At 36.4% G+C, this 21,967-nt stretch overlaps 1 protein-coding gene across 3 annotated transcripts in view; it reads right to left on the bottom strand.

The window, feature by feature from the left end:
• Positions 1 to 128: 128 nt before the first annotated feature.
• Frs2 (fibroblast growth factor receptor substrate 2) overlaps positions 129 to 21,967 on the bottom strand; it is a 124,271-nt gene continuing 102,432 nt past the window's right edge. The window contains exons 4-11 of one of the 3 annotated variants that reach the window (XM_087192490.1): positions 17,211 to 17,305; positions 16,117 to 16,133; positions 11,862 to 11,873; positions 11,664 to 11,755; positions 9,252 to 9,438; positions 8,038 to 8,196; positions 7,537 to 7,700; positions 129 to 5,818 (exon numbers count right to left, since the gene is read on the bottom strand). In XM_087192490.1, coding sequence (XP_087048616.1) covers positions 4,868 to 5,818; positions 7,537 to 7,700; positions 8,038 to 8,196; positions 9,252 to 9,438; positions 11,664 to 11,755; positions 11,862 to 11,873; positions 16,117 to 16,133; positions 17,211 to 17,266 — 1,638 coding nt within the window. In that variant the 5' untranslated portion in view covers positions 17,267 to 17,305 and the 3' untranslated portion in view covers positions 129 to 4,867. Of the gene's footprint in view, positions 5,819 to 7,536; positions 7,701 to 8,037; positions 8,197 to 9,251; positions 9,439 to 11,663; positions 11,756 to 11,861; positions 11,874 to 16,116; positions 16,134 to 16,428; positions 16,454 to 17,210; positions 17,306 to 21,967 lie in introns of those variants that run through there. The other 2 variants (XM_004845061.4, XM_013072332.3) reach the window with 2 other exon arrangements.

Genomic DNA, 21,967 nt, shown 5'->3' with positions numbered 1-21,967 from the left:
TAGGAAAGTCTGTCAAATAAACACATTATCTTTAACACAGCATATGTTCACTTTGAAAATGGAAGCAATAATAAAGCTTATCAAAGTTTCAAGTAATGCATAAAATATAAATAGAGTAGAACTTTAAATGTGTGTCCAACCAAACTTTTATTGGGGTTTTATTGCAATCTACTTTTGGCAATAAAGGGAAAGTGACCATAAGAACTCTGATCAGATTTTATTCAACAAAGCAGTTTTTCATGAATGCTTAAGGTCAGTGTATAGTCAGCTCAGCTTCCAGTATCAACTTGAGTACCTCATCATGAATATTTATGCCAGAATAACAACAGTAAGGCATTGCAAGATGCTACATGATCTAAGATTAAGCTGTATTTTCCATATTACAACTTTTAGGACAGTAAAGTATACTAATATACTCTACAATAAATAAAGATTTTAAAAATGTGTCGCTTAGCCCTTATTGAACAAATTATTAATTAGCTTATTCTTTACTCCAGTTAATAAAGGTTTGATTGTATTTCAAGAACTCTGAGTTTTCCAAAGATAAAAAATTAGTTATTTGTTATGACAAAAAGCTTAAAAGCACACACTTGTCCTTAAAAGCATTTTACATCATTTATAACTCTCATGCCTGATGACATGGCTCATATGGCAAAAAGAATTATATGCAAAGGACAATTAGAGGGCAATCCTCCCATCTCCACTTCCTCCAAAAAGCCACACTTGGCCTCAATGTAAAAGTTATATTTTATTGCCATGCTACAAAATGTATGAAGTTGGCACTGATAGGGAGAAATAGAGAACAAACAGTGGGAAGGGATGGAGGGTAAATGATGATGTTACATATACAAGGTTTTATTTTAATTAACAGTGGTTAAGTTTTGCCAATATCAAAAATGCAAACCAAAATGTAAAATGCTGATATGAAACAGCATTGAAATACAATTTATGCATAGTACAGTATCACTTATGTCTTTTATTAGAGAAATACGGAATGTTTATAAAAGAAATTAGCCATAGGGGTAAGATTCATATTTCATATACAATTTGGCAATGGTAGTCCCACTGTTAGACAATTTTTATAAAAGAAAAAATTAAAAATCTAATAAGCTACCTTTATACAAAGTTGCTATATTTATGCCTTTATGTAGGAAAAAAACATTTATAATGCAAATTAGGACATACAATAATCTTACAGTATTATACAATGTAATGAAAATAAAAACATAGCAGTTTGTCCTTTATAAAATGTGTATTTTGCATTTACTAATGCAAATGTGGCACACTGGTGACTACTGTACTATTACTATCAGTCTGTTTCCATGCTATAACTGTCCAATTGTCATAGAATTGTAACTGTAATGATGCTACAAAAGAACTGTTATATCAAAAAAAAAAGAGGAAGTAGAAATGGGGAATTGAGATGTAAAGAACAAGAAAAGACATGATGCTGGTTTGTGCAGAATACATTGTGTTATGTCATAAAATATCATTAACTTTTCAAGCCAAAAACATTTTCTATACATTCTGTAATTTCGTACCAATGCTTTTATTCAAATTTGGCAAACATCAAGGAAAAGGTAATTAGTACCATATACCTCATATATCAGAAATATGAATGAGATGCCAATATATCAGTTACTTCTGAACGATGTCTCTGATGGTATGTCTGTTTCAAGAATATATATGTGTGTGTGTGTGTGTGTGTGTGTATACATACATACTACGCATTGCACAAAACACTTGGGCATTATGGGTTAGGAACAGCACAGGGGATTTGGGAAGTACTTTTTAGCTAGCTAAAACTTTTCCCTTGAGGCAAACACAGGGTGGCACATTGTTGGGAAATTATGAAAACGTAAGGCCCCTGTCCCATTTTTAATAGAACAATATTGAGGTACATTTTTATATGCTGTGCCACAGATGAGGGGGAGGATAAACACCAGTTTGACTTATTTTCACAACATTGAAATGAGGGTCAACATTAATATCTATAAAAACAAAGATTGCTTGGCAAATTTTCTTAAGTCCCAAATGTGATCTATTGTGGATATACTGGGAATGAAAAGCTTTTTTACTGAGTCTTCAAGAGTAAAGTGCATATCTCATCACTCCACAGCAGCAGTAAATAAAAGGAACTATTTGCCAATCTTCTGGAGGGAGGGAAGGCACCATTATTTTCATTTCTTTAAAAAAGATGAAACAGGGAAATGAAACACACTAAGAAAAACACAGGTAATACCCACATCAGCTTCTAACCTTGATCTGGGATAAATGCTGTTATGATCTATATGGATAAAAGAGGCTTCTATTTGGGGGGTGGGGCAAACCCAAATAATGGGATCACATGATCTATCAACAAAAATGGGCACCTAGAATTAGGTTCACCTCAGAAAATCTGAGACATATGGCCATATTTATATGTCAATAAAATATCTCATGCTAAAATGCACCTAGTAATAGGTACACTCTTTCCAAGACAGCTTAATGCCCATTACTAGAGTACTGCAAAGGGCAAGTAGTATTCTAAATTATTTTTTAAAATAGGAGTACAGATGACACCCAGAAGACAACTAGAATAAACACCAGCTGAATATCTCTTCCTAATACTCTTATAGTACCCTAAAATCAAATTCTTAGCAGACAAATTGGTCCCATTTTCATTCTTAAAGCACACAGTATTTAAAGCATAAACTTACTGATTATATTAGAATTACCTAAAAAAATATAAAAACTAATTAGAATCTGGAAGTGAAAAGGGTGAGGGGAAAAACATATCCAACCTCCAAAACAAATAAATGTATCAGCCCTTTCATTTGGAGATTAGTGTTCTGCTGTGACTGCTTGTTTCAAAGAAAACCATTTGCATTGGTTGCATCCTAATTCCTATTCCACATTACAATAATCACTACATAAATTTGGCACAATTAGCAAACTACTTAAAAGAAAGATAAATGGAACAATACATTTAAAATAGAAATTGTATTAGGGAAACTGCACATCTATACTACTGCTCTTTTTAAGAGAACAGTGAGCATTTTAGTAAGCACCAAGTTCACAGAGCGGGGAAAAGGAAAAGTAGAAAATTTTGCTATGCTAATAAACCAATAGCACTGAAAATGATAAAGACACCTGTAATTAGTTTTTTTTAATGGTCCCACTCTATTGTTCTGCTAATGCATTCATTGTCCTATAATTAGGTTATTTATTGAATAAACTGTATAAGACTGAAACTTTTTCATGCTAAATTAGCTTTAGAAACATTTGATAGATCCAGATCATAACTTCCAACTTCCTTGTTTTTAGAGAAACAGCACTATTTTATAAAGTTACCTAACCTTTTCACTCTATCTTCTTGTATTCTCTAGTGTTTGGGAATTTGGAATATTCTTGATTTTCTAAGAGTTTTGACATCGGGACTCATCAATTTATAGAAACTTCAGTTCATTTTAAATCCTAAATTATGACACAATCTCATTACTACAAGACTTCCACTTTACCTGCTATGCTGGCAACAATATTAACATTCCAATGAAATCAAGGGATAATCAAGATCCAGCTACAAGTGAAAGGACAGCAGAGCTGAGGAACACTAGAATGGTCAGAGTACAACTGTAGCCGTGTAGCTGAAGAAAATCCCTGCTAAAGTGCTGGGGAGAGTGCCCATAGAGAACACACAGTACCTTTAGGGAACTTTGCATGTTAAAAGGACCTTCCTTTTTTTTTTTCCTCAACTGCTAAAGAGATCATCTATGGACACAAGTGAAATTTAAAATCAAAAGAATGTTTTTATCAACTTGAAAAGTAAACAGCATATAAATAAATACTGGACAAGGGCAACCCTGTTATAGAATAACAGCAAGTTCCAAATGAACCTTCAAAACTACAATTTGACAAAAATGCAAACTAAGTAACAGTGAACACATAATCCAATTTCAAAACTATATACAAACTCAAACATTTTAAATTGAAAAAGACATTAAGCAACACAGTAAGTTATCCCAAACACCAAAATAAAAACCGAAGGTAAATGGGAACCAAACACCAAAAATGCCTGCAGAAAACAATGCCTTGTCAATAATCTATAGGACAGAAACTTCAAGAGATCATGGTTCAGTTTTTCAAATGTTTTTGGGTGAAGTGACCTGAGACTGATCCTTAAGCCTACTGTAATTCAGAGTAAGACATCTGGACATACCCTTCAAATAACATCATGAGATGAGTAAACAGAAAATCTTGTCTCCTGCCTACCTTTCAACACACCAACAGCAAACTATATTCACAACATACGATTCTTTCTAGTAACACTGAAGGCAAAAGAGCTGACTGGTATACAAGGAGGTGTGGTACTTCCATTTCCTTTACACATGTTTTGGCTCAAGTCAAAAGCCTTTAATTAATGAAATAAATGATTCCTCATGTTACATGCTGGAGGCCACATACTGTGAACACTGATCTACAAATATTACTTTCAAAGCCTAGAGTTATCTGTTACCAATGCACATTACCAAGAGGCTTTATAAAAAGTTTTAAATGCCAACTGTGACTCAGACATGAAAGATATGCATAAGTCCAAAATATTGAATAAAAATCAACCAGTATGTCTTTCACTTCAACTCTCATTTTAAATAGGCACTGTGAAAATGGGAATGCTGCTGTACAATAATGAATAGTATATAATGAAATTAGTGTTAAGGAGTACCTGCTCTACAATAATTCCCTTTAGTTAAAGATGCACATGAAATACTCAGAAAAAATTTTTTTTATCAGTTTATAAAAGGAGTTAGTGTAGAAATGAAAATGAAGCATTTGCATCTTCATTTTTAAAAACTTCACAAAGGTGCAAACAACATAATGCTTTCCAGGCTCACATGGGCAGATCAGTACTATTATGTCTAGTTTTCCTAGATGTACCATCATCTCGTGGCAGTGCTTTCTGCAAATTGGACATAGCAGCAGTTCTCTCGATGTCTATCACAGCATACAGCTCTGTGCGCCTTGTAGGGGTTTGTGGCAGGGGAGTGGTAGGTGTTTTTGGAGTCTGAGGATTGTCAGAGTCACTGCCACCTTCCAAGTCAACCTGTATATAATTGAGTTGCCTGTGTTCTAAACTCGGGCGTCTGATATCAAAGTTAAAGACTGTTGGTGTACAGTCCCGACGCCTTGAATATTCTATTTTGTGAGCACTTGCCGGCACTGTTACATTCTCTGTATTTACATAGTTATGCATTGGATCTAGATTATTATGGTAGCCATTTAGAGATGGAGTCTTTGGTCCTAAATTGTCATCTTCATCCTTACTCAGCTTGCGGGCTTCCCAAACAGGAGGCAAAGATGGTAAATTTTCATAGTTTAATAACGCAGTTCTTCTCTGAGCTGAGTTGTTGATATTCTGGGTATCTGAGGTACTAGTGGATGTCAGACGACCTCTCCTGACCCCTGAGGCACTAGGGATAGATAGCCCATTTATATTTTCATATACCAGTTTGTTAACCGAAGGTGCATCTCTGCGTTCATCACTGTCATAGCCAGTGTCCCATTCTGTGTTATTTGCACCACTTCCACTAACTTGGTCTCTTCCAAGTTGCTCCAGTTTCTCTTTTTCCATTAATTGCTTCTGAACAGGAGTTGGTCCTAAAACAAATTTGACTCCTTCGGGTTCAAGAAGAATCTGAGGGTCTCTGTCTTCAATACTACTTGGTTCTTCTTTTGGTGTGTTGCTCTCAGCATTTGAAACCCTTGCCTCCAATGGGACATGCGCACCTGCGCGGTTTTTCTGCTCTTCTTGTACACCTGTAGTGTTGACATAGGTATGTATCTAAAATGAAAGAGAATTCAAAAAATAACATTTAAAAAACAAAATGAGACCATGTCAATTAATTTTATTAACTTTTTCTTTAAATGGACTCTTCAAAACTTTTATACTTCTTTTTTTTTGCGCAAGCACAAGGACCCGAGTTCGATCCCTGGTACCAAAAAAAAAAAAAAAGCAGAACTTTTATACTTCTTTTTTTTACTAATAAAAAGGTGGGGCAAAGTGAAGAAATATAAAAATGTCTGTAATTTGATAAAAGAGTAACTACTTTAAAATAACATGCAGCATTTGATGGTGAAACATGAAAAATATTGTTAAAAATAAGGAATACAATACAAATTATTTTGGTGTTGTTCTATAAATTCTTATTGATGCTTTAAAACATTATATAAGGGGGCCAGGGATTTAGCTCAGTGGTGTGGCCAACTGCTTCACATGCACAAGGTCCTGAGTTTGATCCCCAGTTCCAAAAAAACCCAAAAACCCCCCCAAAACCCAAAACATTACATAAGAAATTATATCAGGTCTAACAGTGCAAGCCTGCAATCTGTAGGAGGGTATTTTAATGGCAATTGACCATTAAGTCATGTCTCTCTTAATCTATAGATGCACCTCTCCTGTGAACTCAACACTACTGTAACAGTAAGTTTCCCTTCACATATTTGAACATACACTAGCAAACACATGGCATTCTTCAAATGCCTCAGCTGCTTGGGAGGCAGAGGCAGGAGAATCAAAAGTTCAAGGCCAGCCTGGGCAACTTAGCCAGACCTTGTCTCAAAATAAAATAAAAATAAAAAAAGCTGGAGACATAACTTAGTGACAGAGATCTTGCCCAGTAAGTACAAGGCCCTGGGTTCAATCCCCAGTGTTACCCCCCAAACAAGTACTGAAGAAGAAATGGCAAATTTATCACTATTTACTGATAATCCAATTACATAAAGGAAAAACCTAATGTTGGTAAAATGAAGCTGGGTGTGATGGTGCACACCTGTGATCCCAGCACTCAAGGGGCCAATGCTAGAAGATTGCTGAGAGTTCAAAGCCAGCCTGAACTGTACAGCAGCAAGACCCTGTCTCAAAAAAATCAAAAGGGTAAAGAAGTGTTTTGTAAAATGTACAGATATAAAATAAATAACATCCAGTAAAAAATTATCATAACTTAGAAAAGCTCTATGGTATTTTGGAGAGACAATACGAAAATATTTGAAAGACTATACATAAAATTTTAAAGATTCAAAAATGAAAAGAAAAATTGGGTAAAATGTAATTAAGAACTTGTTAGTTTTACTACTACATAATGTTCAACCAGATACTTCATTTCACAAGTGAAAACTAGAACAATCAGGAATACTAAATCATAAAAACCTTAACAACAAAATCTACCCTTCTAGTTGTTCACTGATTTCCAAGACTAAAACACAAAAGCAGCATAAATTTTAGCATAGTGGAGGTTATTATAATGGCAATTGACCATTAGCCATATCTTTCTTAATCTATAGGTGCACCTCTCCTAGGAACCCACAAACTACTACTATAATGGTGTTTCCCTGTGCATATTTGAGAATAATGCCAGTAAATATATACTATTTACTCGACTGCTCACTACAAAAGTAATTTATAGTGAAAAGTTAAAATTCAAACTGAATAAAATCAAGAACACAGTAACACTTTAACTGCAAAACATTCATTATTGCTATTACATGGTAGCACAAGCTTACTTGTTCCTCAGCCACAAGCAAAGGATGTGTAGATTCTTCACCAACTGAAGGTAAGCGAGCACTTCCCACGGAAGGATGTCTGCTTGAAGGATGAGATGAAGCATCTCCAAATGAGGGGTATCGGGGATATCCATTAGGTAAGCTCTGACCAGCAAATCCTGGAGCTGAGTTTTTGTTTATTGGTTTAAGAAGCCAGCATATGGGTAAGGGTAGAGCAGAGAGAATAAAAGTGAATGAGAATCTAGTCTGAAGATTAAGAAAGGTGTTTTGGACAAGCCATATAGAAATTATACTAAAATAAGACCTCTACCCATGTCTTAAATGATATGGAATAATAAATGTTTTCATTTAAAATGCTTACAGATAAGAATTGTTTTAAAAAACTGATGACCATTATACTTCTGTTAAATCAATGGTGATTTCAAGTATGTTATAAATATTCATAATTTACAGCTTAGAAGGTTTGATGATATTCAAGTTATAAGGGAAACTGCTACTTACTTGTAGGTGTTCGAGGTGTTCTGGGGACCTCTAATTCTGTCTGATGATTATTTCTTTCTACCACTGGCTCTTCCACTACATTTATACTATTGTTTTGCATAATCTCCTGCAACATGTTAAATAATTCTTCTGCACGGGCACATTTAAAGGCAAAGATTCCTACAAATACAAACCAAGAGAGAAAAGTGGCAACCACACCTTTAAAACAGCTCTAAGAATATGTGTCAAAGAACAAAACTGTCAAGTAAACATTCCTTGTGCCAACAGTAAGAAAGGTCTTTTAAATAAATTTCTGATAAATTAATGATAATACCTGTTTTAAAACATAAACTCTAAAGTTTACAGAATAATTTTCATTTGTCTAAAGGAGATAGCATAAAACAAAGCAAAATTTGCACAGTTTATTCTGTTTATAACAGCAGGGGGAGCCTCTTAGCCATTAACAAGGCAATCATCTATTTATTTATTTAGAGACAGGATCTCCCTCTGTAGTTCAGGCTGGCCTTGAACTCACTATGTAGCCCAGGAAGGCCTTGAATTCACGATCCTCCCGCCCCAGACTCCTGAGTGCTGGGATTATAGACATGCGCCACAGCGCCTGGCTTCATTTACCATTTAAAGGGAACTCTTGCTAAAGAGTTCACAACTGTCTTATTTTAGTATTACAATACTATAAGACAGGTATTATAGGTATTACCATTATCTTTTTATAAAATTTAAAGGAGGAGTGGGCCGGGGATTTAGCTCAGTGGTTTCGCCGCCTGCTGTGCAAGCACAAGGACCTGAGTTCGATCCCCAGTACCAAAAAAAAAAAAAAAAAAGAATGTAAAATTTAACAGAGGACATGTAACTTGCCAAGGCCATTCAAATAGTAAATAGCAAAACAAAACAAAAACAAAGCAAACCAAGCTGTGTTCTATGAGATTCTAAAATTTAGTTCTTTCCCCCAGGTAAACCAATAAAGACAGTCAATTTAGCAGAACAATCATTTACTGAAAATCCTAAATTTAACACAAGTCAAAAATTTTGATGTAGAAAATGTGCTTAATAAACCCTTGATAAATAAATACATCTCTTATTATAGCTTTTCTTAACCTATTTGGGGAATTTTCTTTCAGAAGAAACGATACTAAGTTAAACACTACATATAGAATAACTGAAAGAATGTTATTTGAAATGTGGTCATATTTGTAGAAAACAAAGGCTTTACCTACCTTGTCCAGTTTGACACCTTCGACCACTTTCAAAAGAGAAGAGGTTTGAGTCATAGCCATAGCGCCGCAGGCAGAGGTAGTGCCATTTTACTGAGTCACGTTTGCGAGTATATAAAATCAGTTCTGTGTCTGTAAGCTCCATTATGCCGGAACCTAACTCATTCCCATCGTCATCCACATTAATGACCTAAAAAGGTGACAGCCAAACACATACTTCACCAACTCATTAGGAAAACCATTGCTGCTGCTTGGCTTAGTCATTTGTTCAATTTTTAGTTCATTAAATAATGTGCACAGTTTTATCTGTAAGGAATTTACATTCCTGCTGGAAAAACAAGATACAAAAACAAAGCTGACACCACAACACTGTGTATGATTAATTGACAAATGCAATACAGGCTGTAGAAAACAGTTACTGCTGCCTAAGGACACTGGAGACAACTTTATATGAGAGGAGTAAGAACTTCAGCTGGACCTGGGGTATAAATAAACTTAGATGGGAAATCAAATAAGGAAAATCTGTTGGCTCAGGAAATGCATGCTACCACATGAAGATACGATGCTAAAATAGAACACAGAAGGTTTCTTTTTTTTTTTTTTTCCATAGAAGGTTTCTTTCAAGGAGACCAAAATAAGACTAGCACAAAGTTCACAAAACAAATAGTCTTGCACTGCTGAGCTTCAGAAAATGCCCAAAGACTAATAGATAAGACTTAGACAAACATTCCCAGGGCAAAGTGCTTTCCATGTATTTTTCTCATAGCAATCCTACACTGAAGGTGTCCTTTGTACAAAAAAGGAATTAACATTTGGTGATAATGTAACCTGCTGAAGGTTACAAAGCTATGAAGTAACAGGGGTGTGACTTACACTAGGTTTGTGCAATCCAGAGGCTAAGGCTTACAGGAGACTGAGGTCAGGTTGCAAGAAACACTAAATAGCTGTGGGAACATTTAGCCCACAACACCACAGGGATTTTAGCAAACAGGTTAGTGAACAATAAAAGACTAATTAATTTAATGCAAGCACAACATGGGTGACAGGATGACTGGAAGTAGAGTACAGTTAAGAAATCATGCAGGCATCCATGAAAGTAAGGAGTGAAATGTATTGCCATAGTTTGGATCTTAAGTGTTCTCCCAAAGGCTATGTGTTAAAGTCTCAATTCTCAGCCTGTGGCACTACAGAGGTGGTGGAACCAGCGGGAGGTCTTCTGGTCATCAAGGGTGTGCCCATGAAGTAGCCAGTGGGACCCCGGTCCTTTCCTAATCCTCTTTTGCTCCACCATGCACTTCCATTACAATGTGCTATCTTATCTCACCACAGTCCCAAAGCAATTGGGTCAATAATTCATGGATTGGGCAGAGGATTTAGCTCAGTGGTTCTGCCGCCTGCCTGGCAAGCACAAGGTCCTGAGGTTGATCCCCAGTACAAAAAAAAAAAAAGAAAATCATGGACTGAAACCTCTAAAACTGAGTCACAAGTTGGTTTATCCCAGGTATGTTTGAGTAACAAACAGAAAGCTGATTAACACAGGTGATGATGAGCATGGAAAGGCACATGAAAAATGACATCTTGCTTGTTGCTTTTTGCTTTCTTCTGCCACTGTGAACTGTTTCCCTTGCTGCCTTTTCTACCCTGTGGGCACCATGTTGTTTTTCGTCTACAGTGCCTGTTTGCCATCCCTGCTTTGGAGCCAGGTCATTATGGACTGAAACCTCTACAAACTGTAAGCCAAATAAAACCCTTCCCTTCTACCAAAAAAAAGACATTTTAAGGAAAATATTGCCAGAACTCCATAGTTAATTGGATATAAAGGACCAAACAGAAAGTCATGTTTTGAAGGCTTGGTCCTTGGCATGTCAATGTTCCTTGTTTTAATCCTATTTTTAGAGAAATCATATGGGAATGTTGAGGTGGTCCTTAGGTTATTGGGGTGCACCTTCAGAAGGGATTAATGTAGTTCTTGTGGGACCCCAATTCGCCCATAGTAAGTCTCTGGTTTCCTGTCTTCCAACGTGATCTTCCTTTCCTACATGTACAACCATTACATTGATGGTATCGACCACAGTGATGATATTGGGCATGAGGTGACACAGTCACAGGGGTCTTTGTCAGAGCCAGTGCTGTGTTGCTTAAACTTTCAGATTCCCAAATTGTAAGCTAAATATATTAATTTTCTTTATAAGCTCACAAGCCTCAAGTATCTCATTAAAGGAACGAAAAATGGACTAATATAATTCCATACTGCCAGTAAGAAAAAGTTATTTATTCAAATAGGAAAAGACAGAGTGGGAAAAAAAGGAAACAGAAGAGCCTGGTGATAAAGTAAAGAGATAAGATATATGAAATGAAGTGAAAGAGGCACATAAAGCAGGAAGTGAGCTGTATAGCTAAACTGGTTTTACTTACCTTAAACTTGTTCCGATGGTTATCTGGGACAGTGTCTTTATCTGGACAGCTGCAACAGCTACCCATGGCTTCTTTAGAAGACCATGTGAGCACTGCATGCAAAATAATTTAGAGAAAATTATTAGAAACCATAAAATAAAAAGACTTCAGAAATAATCTATCAAGCACTGTGTTTTAATGCAGAAAAGTAAGCCCAACAAGGTATACTGGCTGAAGCTAAACATATAGGTAGTGGTCAATTTTACTCAGTTAACAAAAAAGATAAATTTTGTGAAGCAGAAATCTCAAATTTCCAGTTACTTTACAATGGTCTGCCTATTCTGAAATTATCTTAAAAATCAATTTAGAGTCCCATATATAATACTAGGTAATTTATGGTTATTAAGAGTTAATCATAGGGCCGGGGATTTAGCTCAGTGGTTCCGGCACCTGCCTTACAAGCGCAAGGTCCTGAGTTCAATCCCCGGTACCAAAAAAAATAAAATAAAATTTAAAAAAATAAAGAATTAATCATGAAATTAATTCTTTATGGCTTATTAAGAATTTCATGTTCTTCTTTAACAAAGAGATTGCCAAAAAGATGCTAGACTTCTAGCTTGACAGGTTTTAGTTTTTCTTTCTTTTTTTTGTACTGAGGATTGAACCCAGGGCCTTTGCACTGAGCTGCATTCTTAGCCCCCTTTCTTGTTTTATTTTTTATTTTGAGACAGGATCTCACTAAGTTGCTAAATTGCCCAGGCTGGGCTCAAGCTTGCAATCCTGCCTCAGCTCCTAGAGTGCTGTGATTATAGGTATGCACCATCACACCTGCCTGCTATTTCAATTCTTGTTACTCATTAGAATCTTTTATGTACCTCAAGAGTTCAGTAAGACACAACATCAAGTTTGGAATAGTGCATTAGAAAGAGAGACTCAGAATTAAACCAGTACTATACACAGAGAACTCCAGTAGAAATGATATAGCATGTCTACTCAATCTTCCATTCTCACAGTTTAACACTAAAAGGTGGATGACAGTAAGTGCTCAAAAGCATCCCAAATGAACAAAGAAAGGAAAAATTCAAAGCCTCACTTCTAAACAGGCAAGAACTAGAATGAATGTGACAATATTTGAAAAAGGAGAACAGGAGGATGCATAGGGGCTACAAAACATTATAAACATATCTGACTGAAACTCAGAATTCTTCAGTGGTTTTCCACCACTTTCAGGATAAAATTTAAAACTCTTCAGAGCATGGTAAGGTTCTTCACAATCTGGTCCCTGTCTCTAGGTCCAGTCTAAACTCTCCCTTTTGCCTGCTCAAGCCCTACACCCTTAGTCCAGTCAGAAAGAACATGCTGCAGTTTCCCCAGAGTACCTTATTTGCTCACATTCTTCCATAGGTACATTCTTTCTGCTTCTTCCCTTTCTCAAAATAACAAGAGGGCAGTGCCTCTAGGAAATCTTCTCCAACACCAACCTACTAGGTGAGTTATAACTTGCATGTAACACCCAAAATGCCCTGGGTTTCCCAATGTTACAGCATCACATTTAGTACTTGCAGAAATTGTGATAAATTGTTTATCTGTATTCTCCTTCCACTGTGAGCTCCTTCCCAGCAGGGGCAGATCTTATTCATTCTTGCATTTCTACTGCCTGCTGCAATACCTAGCACACAGTAGGTGCTACAGGCCCTTTGTGAGTTGAATGGGATTATACTAAATAAAGGTGAAGAATACCTGGTAGAGGTTTAAGCATTAAGAAGATGGAAAAAAGGCCAGGTGTGGTGGCAAATCCCTGCAACCCCAGCACTCAGGAGGCTGAAGCAGAAGGATCACCATGAGTTCAAGGCCAACCTGGGCTCCATAGCTAGTTCAAAGCCAGCCTGAACTACATAGTGAGACCCTGTCTCAAAAAAAAGATGGAGAGGGCCGGGAATTTAGCTCAGTGGTTCTGCCACCTGCCTCACAAGTGCAAGGACCCAAGTTAGATCCTCGGTACCAAAAAAAAAAAAAAGATGGAGAAAGTATATTAGTGTATAAATCAAAAGAAATGCTAAGCATCATTGCAAAATTAATTATGATTCATGATATTTGTTATTTTGTTCTAATATGGCACCTGAGTATCAAAGGTGATTAAATTGCTTTCTGTGCCTATGAAGAGCAATGAATCTAAAGGGAGAGACAGAGATATAAACAAATAATGTACTGTGACCAATGTTATATTAGAATATGAGCAGAATACTGAGGGCACAGACAAGGGAGCAATTATCTTTTTGTGTTAGGCAGGGCAGGAATTTAAAAGGGTTTGGGACTGAGCTGGGATTTAAAAGGTGAGCAGAAACAGTGTGCCAGGCAAAAAATAAAGACAGACACCTAAGACAGATAAAATAATAAAGTACATGCAAAGACAAAGGTCATGAAAGGTGAGACTGCATTCAAGAGAAAGTGAGGTGTTCAGTGTAAGTGGAGTATGTGGTATGGTATAATTCAGTACAGGCAAAAGCCAATCAGAAAGCATACAGAACAACGAGCTAGGAATATGAGACTGGATCTTTCAAGGAACTTGAAGCAAGCCTGCCTCTAGTGTGCCCACTGTGCAACAGCATAGCCCTATCATAATCATTCACATTCTACTGTAGTATTTATCTGTGCACCACTCAGTTCACTGTGATCTCACAGAAGACAGGAACCTTTTCTTCTTCAGTGGACTGAACATACTGCTCAATATAACACATGTTCTATAAATGTTTAATTTTTTTAAACAGCAATGTTTAAGCCAGGAATGGTGTCATCTATAAGCCCAACACTCTGGGAAGGTGAGACAGGAAAATCTCAAATTTGGGCCCAGCTTGAGCAACCTAGTGACTTATTTAGACTTGGTCTCAAAAAATAAATAAATAAATAAATAAATAAATAAATAAATAAATAAATAAATTTTTAAAAAGGGCTAGGGATATAGCTCAGTGCAAAGGCCCTGGGTTCACAGGCAGGAAAAAAAGCAGAAAAATCATGTTTCTACTTGCTACCTTCACAGATGACCTGTTATGGCAGAACTTCCCATGTGGGTGGTTGGCAGGGATGTACGGGTGTGGAGAGACCTATGTGGGGACTCTATCAACACTGAATGTTCAGTTCAGTAAAATAATTAATGAAACATCTAATATGTGACATAAAAGCAATATATGCCATGCCGAGAAGAAGGGACTGTATCTTATATATGGGAAGCCAGTGATGTATTTTAAGTAGGAAAATGAGGTGGTCAGATGTACATTTAAAATTCATCTACCTATGGGATATATTTAATAAAGGAATTTAGCTCAGAGAAGAGGAAATCAGTTAGAAACTAGCAAAAAGAAAAAAAAAAGAAAAAAGAAATATGATAAAGTCAAACCCCAGAGAAGCAATAGTAGAAATGAAAAAGGGATGAATTTAAGAGATATTTAAAAGAAAAAAGCAGCATCAAGTGGGTGGCTTGACATAATGGAAGCAAGAGGCAGTTTCTGGTGTGGCAAATGAAGGATGCTAGTTCATTGACCTGAGATACTGGTAGCCTTCAAGTGGAAGTGATGATGATTTGCTTAGTTTTAGATAAGCTAAACTAAGATTCCTAACAACCCATCAGGTGGAGACAAGCAAAGAAGAGTTAAGTATACAAGTATGAGTTTGATGGAAAAGATAAAAATAGTAGTTCATTTTTTTTTTGGTAGTCTTAAGGATTGAACTCAGGGCCTCTGTACTACGCTACATCTTTTTATTTTTATTTTTTGTTTGTTTGTTTTATGGGTACCAGGGATCAAACTCGGGACCATGCACTTGTGTGGCAGGTTCAGCACCACTGAGCTAAATCCCCAGCCAAGCTACATCTTTTTAAAATTTCACATCTTAAAAAAAAACAAAAAATAACCCAACACTAAGAATCTCACAAAGTTGCCATTTGTGCTGAGATTACAGGCGTGCGCCACCACAGCTGGTCACATACAATATCTGAACCTATGAAAGAAAAGGCACTGCTCAAGGACACTATGAAGACAGGTCTGGGACTGAAATTCTGGGGGAATACAAATGAGCTCAAGTACAGGAGTAGACAGAAGCCAATGAAGGAGAAAAAAAGAGATCAGAACAGTACAAACTAAAGAGAACATCAATAAGGAGGGCACCATCCAGGTGGACCAGGAGAGATGGATGCCAAACTGCAACAAGCACCTGGAAGGTGAGGAAGATGTCTTCAGAAGATGGAAACTGTTCTTTCAAAAACTGACCGAGAAAATAAGTTGAGTGCTAGAGTTTGGATAGATATAAGTTCAAAAGAAAGTATGTTGTTTGAGTTATTTACTGTTTTAAGATTATATAAATTTAACCAGGCTTATCATTAATAGGTCAGGAAAGGTTAGAAATATGGGAAAAAAACAAAGGAAAGAGAAGAGTTAAGAGATGGATTAAGGTGGAGGAGAAAACTAAAGATGAGTTCCACGGCCCTGACTGAGAGGTCTACCCAGAGCTGGAGGAATGCCTCATGCTCTGAGGAAAAGAGGAAAGAAGTAAGGATGGGTATAGTACAGAGACAAGCTGAAGTAGGTAACTTCTATGGTCCTAAATAAATTTCCTAGGTAAAAGAGAAGGCAAGACTTGCAGAATGAGGGTTTTGAGGAAACTGGTAGGATTATTTATCAAGGAGCTATGCAAGAAAAGCAAGCAGGACTAAGTCAGCTGGAATGAGAGCTCAGCGGAAGATGCAGTTTGCTAGCTGTGCTCAGCAGTCCAGAGGGAAGACAGTTTGACTGACCCAGGGTCAGAGGGTAAGAGAGCAACGAAATTAAAAACTGTTGGCCATGCAGGAGTCTGAAGTGATGGATTGTCAGACCTGGGGAAGAAAGCAAAGAAAGAAGAGGGTTAATAAAATAAAAATAAATGAAGGAAAAAAAAGAAAAAAAGAAAAAAGAAGCTTCAATAATGTTAAAGAATAGGTTTATAGGTTTAGCATGAACGAAGGACTAAAATGCTGGAACACAAGCAGTTGTACTCCATTTTCCAACTTCTGGAAAATGACTTTTTTAATGTGGAATTTTCATCCATTCTTCCTGAACCACAAACTCCTAGGGGCAAAGGGAAAGATTAGATACTAGACAGTTTGAATTTATGTCCACCACATTAATATTTGGAGACCACATCTGAGTTATGTGAGACCTAATAATATACACTAGTATTGTAAACATTCCATGAAAAACCATGTGCTCTCATCAGCATATCCTCCTCTCTGAGCCTAAAAGTCAGCAAAAACAAAAATTGTCTTATTATGCTCCCTCAAGAGAGCAGCTAAGGTACATTCATAAACAAAAGGCAACTCCTATCTAGGAAGATCAATATTGATATAAGTTTGCTGAATATTTTAAATTAGCAAACACTGTCTTAGTTTAATTCAAGTCATTTGTCCCTATTCTTTGGGGGAGAGTCAGCAAGTCAGGAAGCAAAATGGTTGAATTCAAGAAAATACTGAATTCTCTACTTTAAAAAATATAAGTTGTAGACTTACTTGGTCCTTTTTTTTAAAGGTAAATTTCAACTTACCTACATAGAGCCATTAATATTCTTAGCCTCTGCTGCTGCATCAGGAGTTTAATCATATTTCAAAATACCATGTTTTCTTTATTTGCTGAGTTAACCTAGAAATAGTAGAATACAATTAATAACATTTCTTTTAAAATAATTTTCCTTATGAGATTTCTAGTAGCACTGTAGCTCAGTTAACCTAAAGAAACTCAAAAGTGGGCCGGTGATTTAGCTCAGTGGTTCTGCCGCCTGCCTCACAAGCTCAAGGTCCTGAGCTCAATCTCTGGTACCAAAAAAAAAAAAAAAAGAAAGAAAGAAAGAAAGAAACTCAAGTCTAAAAGCTTGATTAAAAATTTAATATAAGAAATTTTTTTCAAATTAATGTTATATACATGTTACCCATTCCTTTTCAAAACAAAAAGTAAAAATGCCAAAGCTTTAAGTTCTATGATGTTTCTGCCCTCCCCACTATAGCTATGACACCGGACAACTCACTTCTCTATACTTATCTCTTGAGCCATAAAATGAGAGGTTAGTCTAAACCACCTTCAAGATTTCATTCCAGCTCCAAAGCCCCATTTTAGCCAGTGGCAGACTAATTCCCCACCCCCAGTGACTTTTTCTAAACCTCACTCATCATCCAGAAGAGCTGACACTTTAAAATCTACCTTGTGTATCTTCCTATTCCACAATACCCCTCAGAACCAGTTCAGAGAAGTCATTTAATCAGAAAACAGATTAAGCATGCCATAGAAGTCACAACACAGTGACATTACAGACATATTAAGTCTAAAGTTACAATATATTTTTTGGAAGATTTCTATTAATTTGTTCAGTCTTCACAATAGAGAAAAGAATCAAACTCGTTCAAACAGGGGCACTAATACAGTATTTACTAAGCACCTAAGTTGCATCAGGCATTGTGTGAAGGGTTAAAGGAAGAATCTCATTTCAATCTACATACAAATTAAATTTAACAAATATGACTGATATCCAAAATGATACTTCCAAAATCAGGTACCCACACATAGTGAATACGTTTGATCGTTTGTTCATTCATTCTTTCTTTCCGTACTTATTTTTGGTTCTTTGAGTCAGGGTCTAGCTACATAGTTCATGCTGGCCTTTCAACTCACTATGTAGCCCAAGCTAGCCTTGCTCACAGCAATCCTCTTGCTTCAGCCTCCCAAGTGCTAGGACTACAGAACTGTGCCACCAAGCCCAGCCACAGTGAACAATTTTAGCTCTGGACTTCAAATACCCTATATATAAAATTAGCATGCCAAGTTCTTGGTTATATTCCTTGTGAATTGCTCCTATATATACTTTTAACATAGGAACCAACCAGTACCTCTTCTGTAGTATTCCCTTCTATTCTCCAGAGGCTCAAAGATACACACTGCTTGTTAAATCTACCATGTGCTTATATGAATATGTATAGTCTTTGTCCACCTCTCTCTTCTAAAGGCTTTTAGCCAGTTAAACAGGAAATCTCTCTTACTTTCTTCATTCCACTTACATGTATTCTCCCATACCCATCCGGAAATGAGTTTACAGAGAGTAAATAAGATTAAGAAAAATGAGAACAATCCATTTTTAAACTCAAACTCAAGGAAAAGTCAAGTTTTGAGTTGAAGTTAAACATATTAAAAAATCAGTACACCAAACTATAAAGCTCTTGAAAATATTACAAAATCCCCATTTAAATTTCTGGAAAGCTTTTACTCTAATTTCTTTTTAAAGGTTAATATTTATTCAGTTTATTGTTTAATTATTTTGATTATTAACATGCTGAAGTATTATGGAGTTCTGGCTTTTTTAAAATGAGTTTTTCAGCTCCAATGTCCAGCATGTCAATTGCATTGGGGATTAAAAGACTTGTGCCTCATTTAAAAGGAAACATCCTACAAGTAAACACATTCTGAATTCTAAACAACTGACATACCAAAACACTCCTGGTATGAACATAACGTAATGGACTGCTAGTATCTTGCCTTTGACTTTGGAATATGGATGTCTCAGATACCCTCCATGACTTCTTTTCTTTTTTGGTACCGGGGATCGAACTCGGGACCTTGTGCTTGACAGGCAGGCAGCAGAACCTCTGAGCTAAATCCCTGCCCACCCCCTTCATGACTTCTTAGCCCTCTTTGGTTTCTCACCACTGGTGGAAGACAGAGAACTAAAAGGTAATTTGGAGGTGGAGAGGGAAGAGGTGGTTACAGAAACAATACAGAACTACAGTGATACCTTGGTTGTCAAACGGCTCCAAGTTCAAACTTTCCACTACTTGAACAGCAAAGTTCGAAAAAAATCTGCTCAGTATTTGTAACTTTGCTCCATAGTTGAACCAAAAATCCAACTTAAAAAAACCTTTATGGGCCAAGAGTGAGTTGGGCATCACATCTCTCTGCACACACAAAGGGGTGCTCCAATCTAAGGGCCGCTCTCGCCCAGACAACATATAATGCTTGTGTAATTTTTGGGCCTCAGAACCAATTATTTGGTTTTCAATTATTTTTTATGGGAAAAACATGTTCAGTTCTTGAACTTTCCGGTGTTCGAATACGAATTTGGAATGAATTGAGTTCGACAACTGAAGTATCACTGCATAAACTTGTTATATAATGAATGTCTTCCTATAAACTAGGTACGTATAACAGCATCAAGTATAATGCCTACTCAAAAAGCATGCCATGATTTTACCAAGAAAATTATCAAAAGGCTAGGAAACTATAGCATCTATTACAACTATTTTTTATAGCAAACTGACTTTAAAGTTCCTTGATTATACGACGGACATACAATCATTTGCATCATGTCATTTAATCCAAACAATTACTCTGTGAGATAGCTACTACCCTTGTTTCCATGCTATAAATGAGCAAACCAATGCCTTAAACAGTTACAAAGCTTTCCAAAGGTTAATCGGTGATAAGAGGAATAATCAAAATTAAATCCTAATTTGACTCTACCAAGTCCTAGCTGTTATTAGTTAATGAATGTAAAAGGCTTAAAACAATGCCTAGCACAGCACTCAGAAAATGTTAGCTACTGAAATAACAATAATCTATCATAAAACAATGCTGTAGACTTTTGACAACTGGTTAACTTTTCTGTGCCGAAATTTCCTCATTTATATGATCAGAACACCCATTTCACAGAGTTACTGTGAAAACTAAATAAATTCTAGATATAAAGACACTTAGAAAAAGCATATAGTGTTTCAGCTGAATGTGGTGGCACATGTCTATAATACCAGTGTTCAGAAGGCTGAGGCAGGTGGATTGTCAAAAGTTTGGGGCCAGCCTGGACTACACAGAAACACCCTGTCTCGAAAAGCAAAGCAAAGCAAAGCATACAGTGTGGGCTTTTGTTTTTGTTTTCCCCAGTAACAGGGATCGAACTCAGGACCTTGTGCTTGCCAGGCAGGCACAGCACCACTGAGCTGCATCACCGGGTCCCAGGGTTTTAAAAGATAAAGCATTACTGGGCCGGGGATTTAGCTCAGTGGTTTCGCCATCTGCTGTGCAAGCGCAAGGACCCGAGTTCAATCCCCGATACCACAAAAAAAAAAAAAATCTCAAAACAAAAAATAAAGATAAAGCATTACTATATCACCACTCCAGGTAAAGTTCTGCTTTTATATCACAAAGGAGATTTTTACACTGTAAGCACAAAACGCTTAGAATTTAAGCACCATCCTCATGACAGCTGTTACATTAATACCTTCAGTAAAGCTACCCTAAATTTGTCCTGTATTTCTGCACAATTACAAGCAAAGAGAACAATGAACTCTATTTACAAGTGTGATTACATATTTGGTGCTTAGAAAGGTATATTTGCTCTTTTAGTTCACTAGCTCTGAAGGTGAATTTGGCTTATCCTACAGTAGTTCTGTTCAAATACAGCCAGGGCAGAATATTTATAGTAAGAAGCATAGAAATACAACTAAATTTTGGACCCAGTTAACTGCCATGTTGAATTACATTAAAATAATCAAGATAATGGTACTCAAAAACTGTTAGTTTTGTGTCAGTGTTCTGGCTGGCTTTTTAAAAAGCCACTGGAAGGGACGGGGATTTAGCTCAGTGTTTCTACCAACTGCCTTGCAAGCGCAAGGTCTGAGTTTGTTTCCCGGTACCTAAAAAAACAAAAACAAAATATAAAAGCCACTGGGTAGGTCTTTTTTATTTATGCATATCAATTTTCTGCTTATTCTTAAAAACAATTGGAATTTTCTATTATTGATATCATTCTGAAGAAGAGGAGTTTTTAAAAAGCCAAGAAAAGGAGATTCTCAATATATTCTTCTAGTAACCTAAACCAGAGCTATTATTTGAAAAGCAAGGGCACCTGTAACTTACCATGTGAGCTGAAATTTTAAAGTACACAAATAGACACAAAATTACAAAAGTACATGAGTACTTTTAAGCATCTGTGAATATAGTTGTCTCTGAACACAGTTGCATATTCTAAACAGATTTCCTTTTATTTTGAGGCAATGTTGGTGAACCACCTCACAATCCATACCCTTCACCTACCCACCCCTTTTAATGCATGAAAAAATTAATTATATCATTTATAAATCACTTCAATATCTGAAAACTATGCCTAATCCAAATTCCTTAGACCAGATTCCTTCCATTTTCCCCAAGAAAAAAGTAAAACCAGAGTGATCAAGAAAAATTAAGCCCATTTATATTTAAACAGCCACCAACTTGTTTTTCTATGGATAAATCTAAAATATTAAAGTAGCATTTATTTCAAACATA

This window comes from Heterocephalus glaber, unplaced genomic scaffold (genome assembly GCF_053883595.1).
Source record: "Heterocephalus glaber isolate CG9 unplaced genomic scaffold, H.glaber_assembly_v1.0 deba00001571, whole genome shotgun sequence".
Lineage (NCBI taxonomy): Eukaryota > Metazoa > Chordata > Mammalia > Rodentia > Bathyergidae > Heterocephalus > Heterocephalus glaber.
The sequence above is the reverse complement of the archived record's forward strand: the minus strand, read 5'-3'. Positions and strand labels throughout refer to the sequence as shown.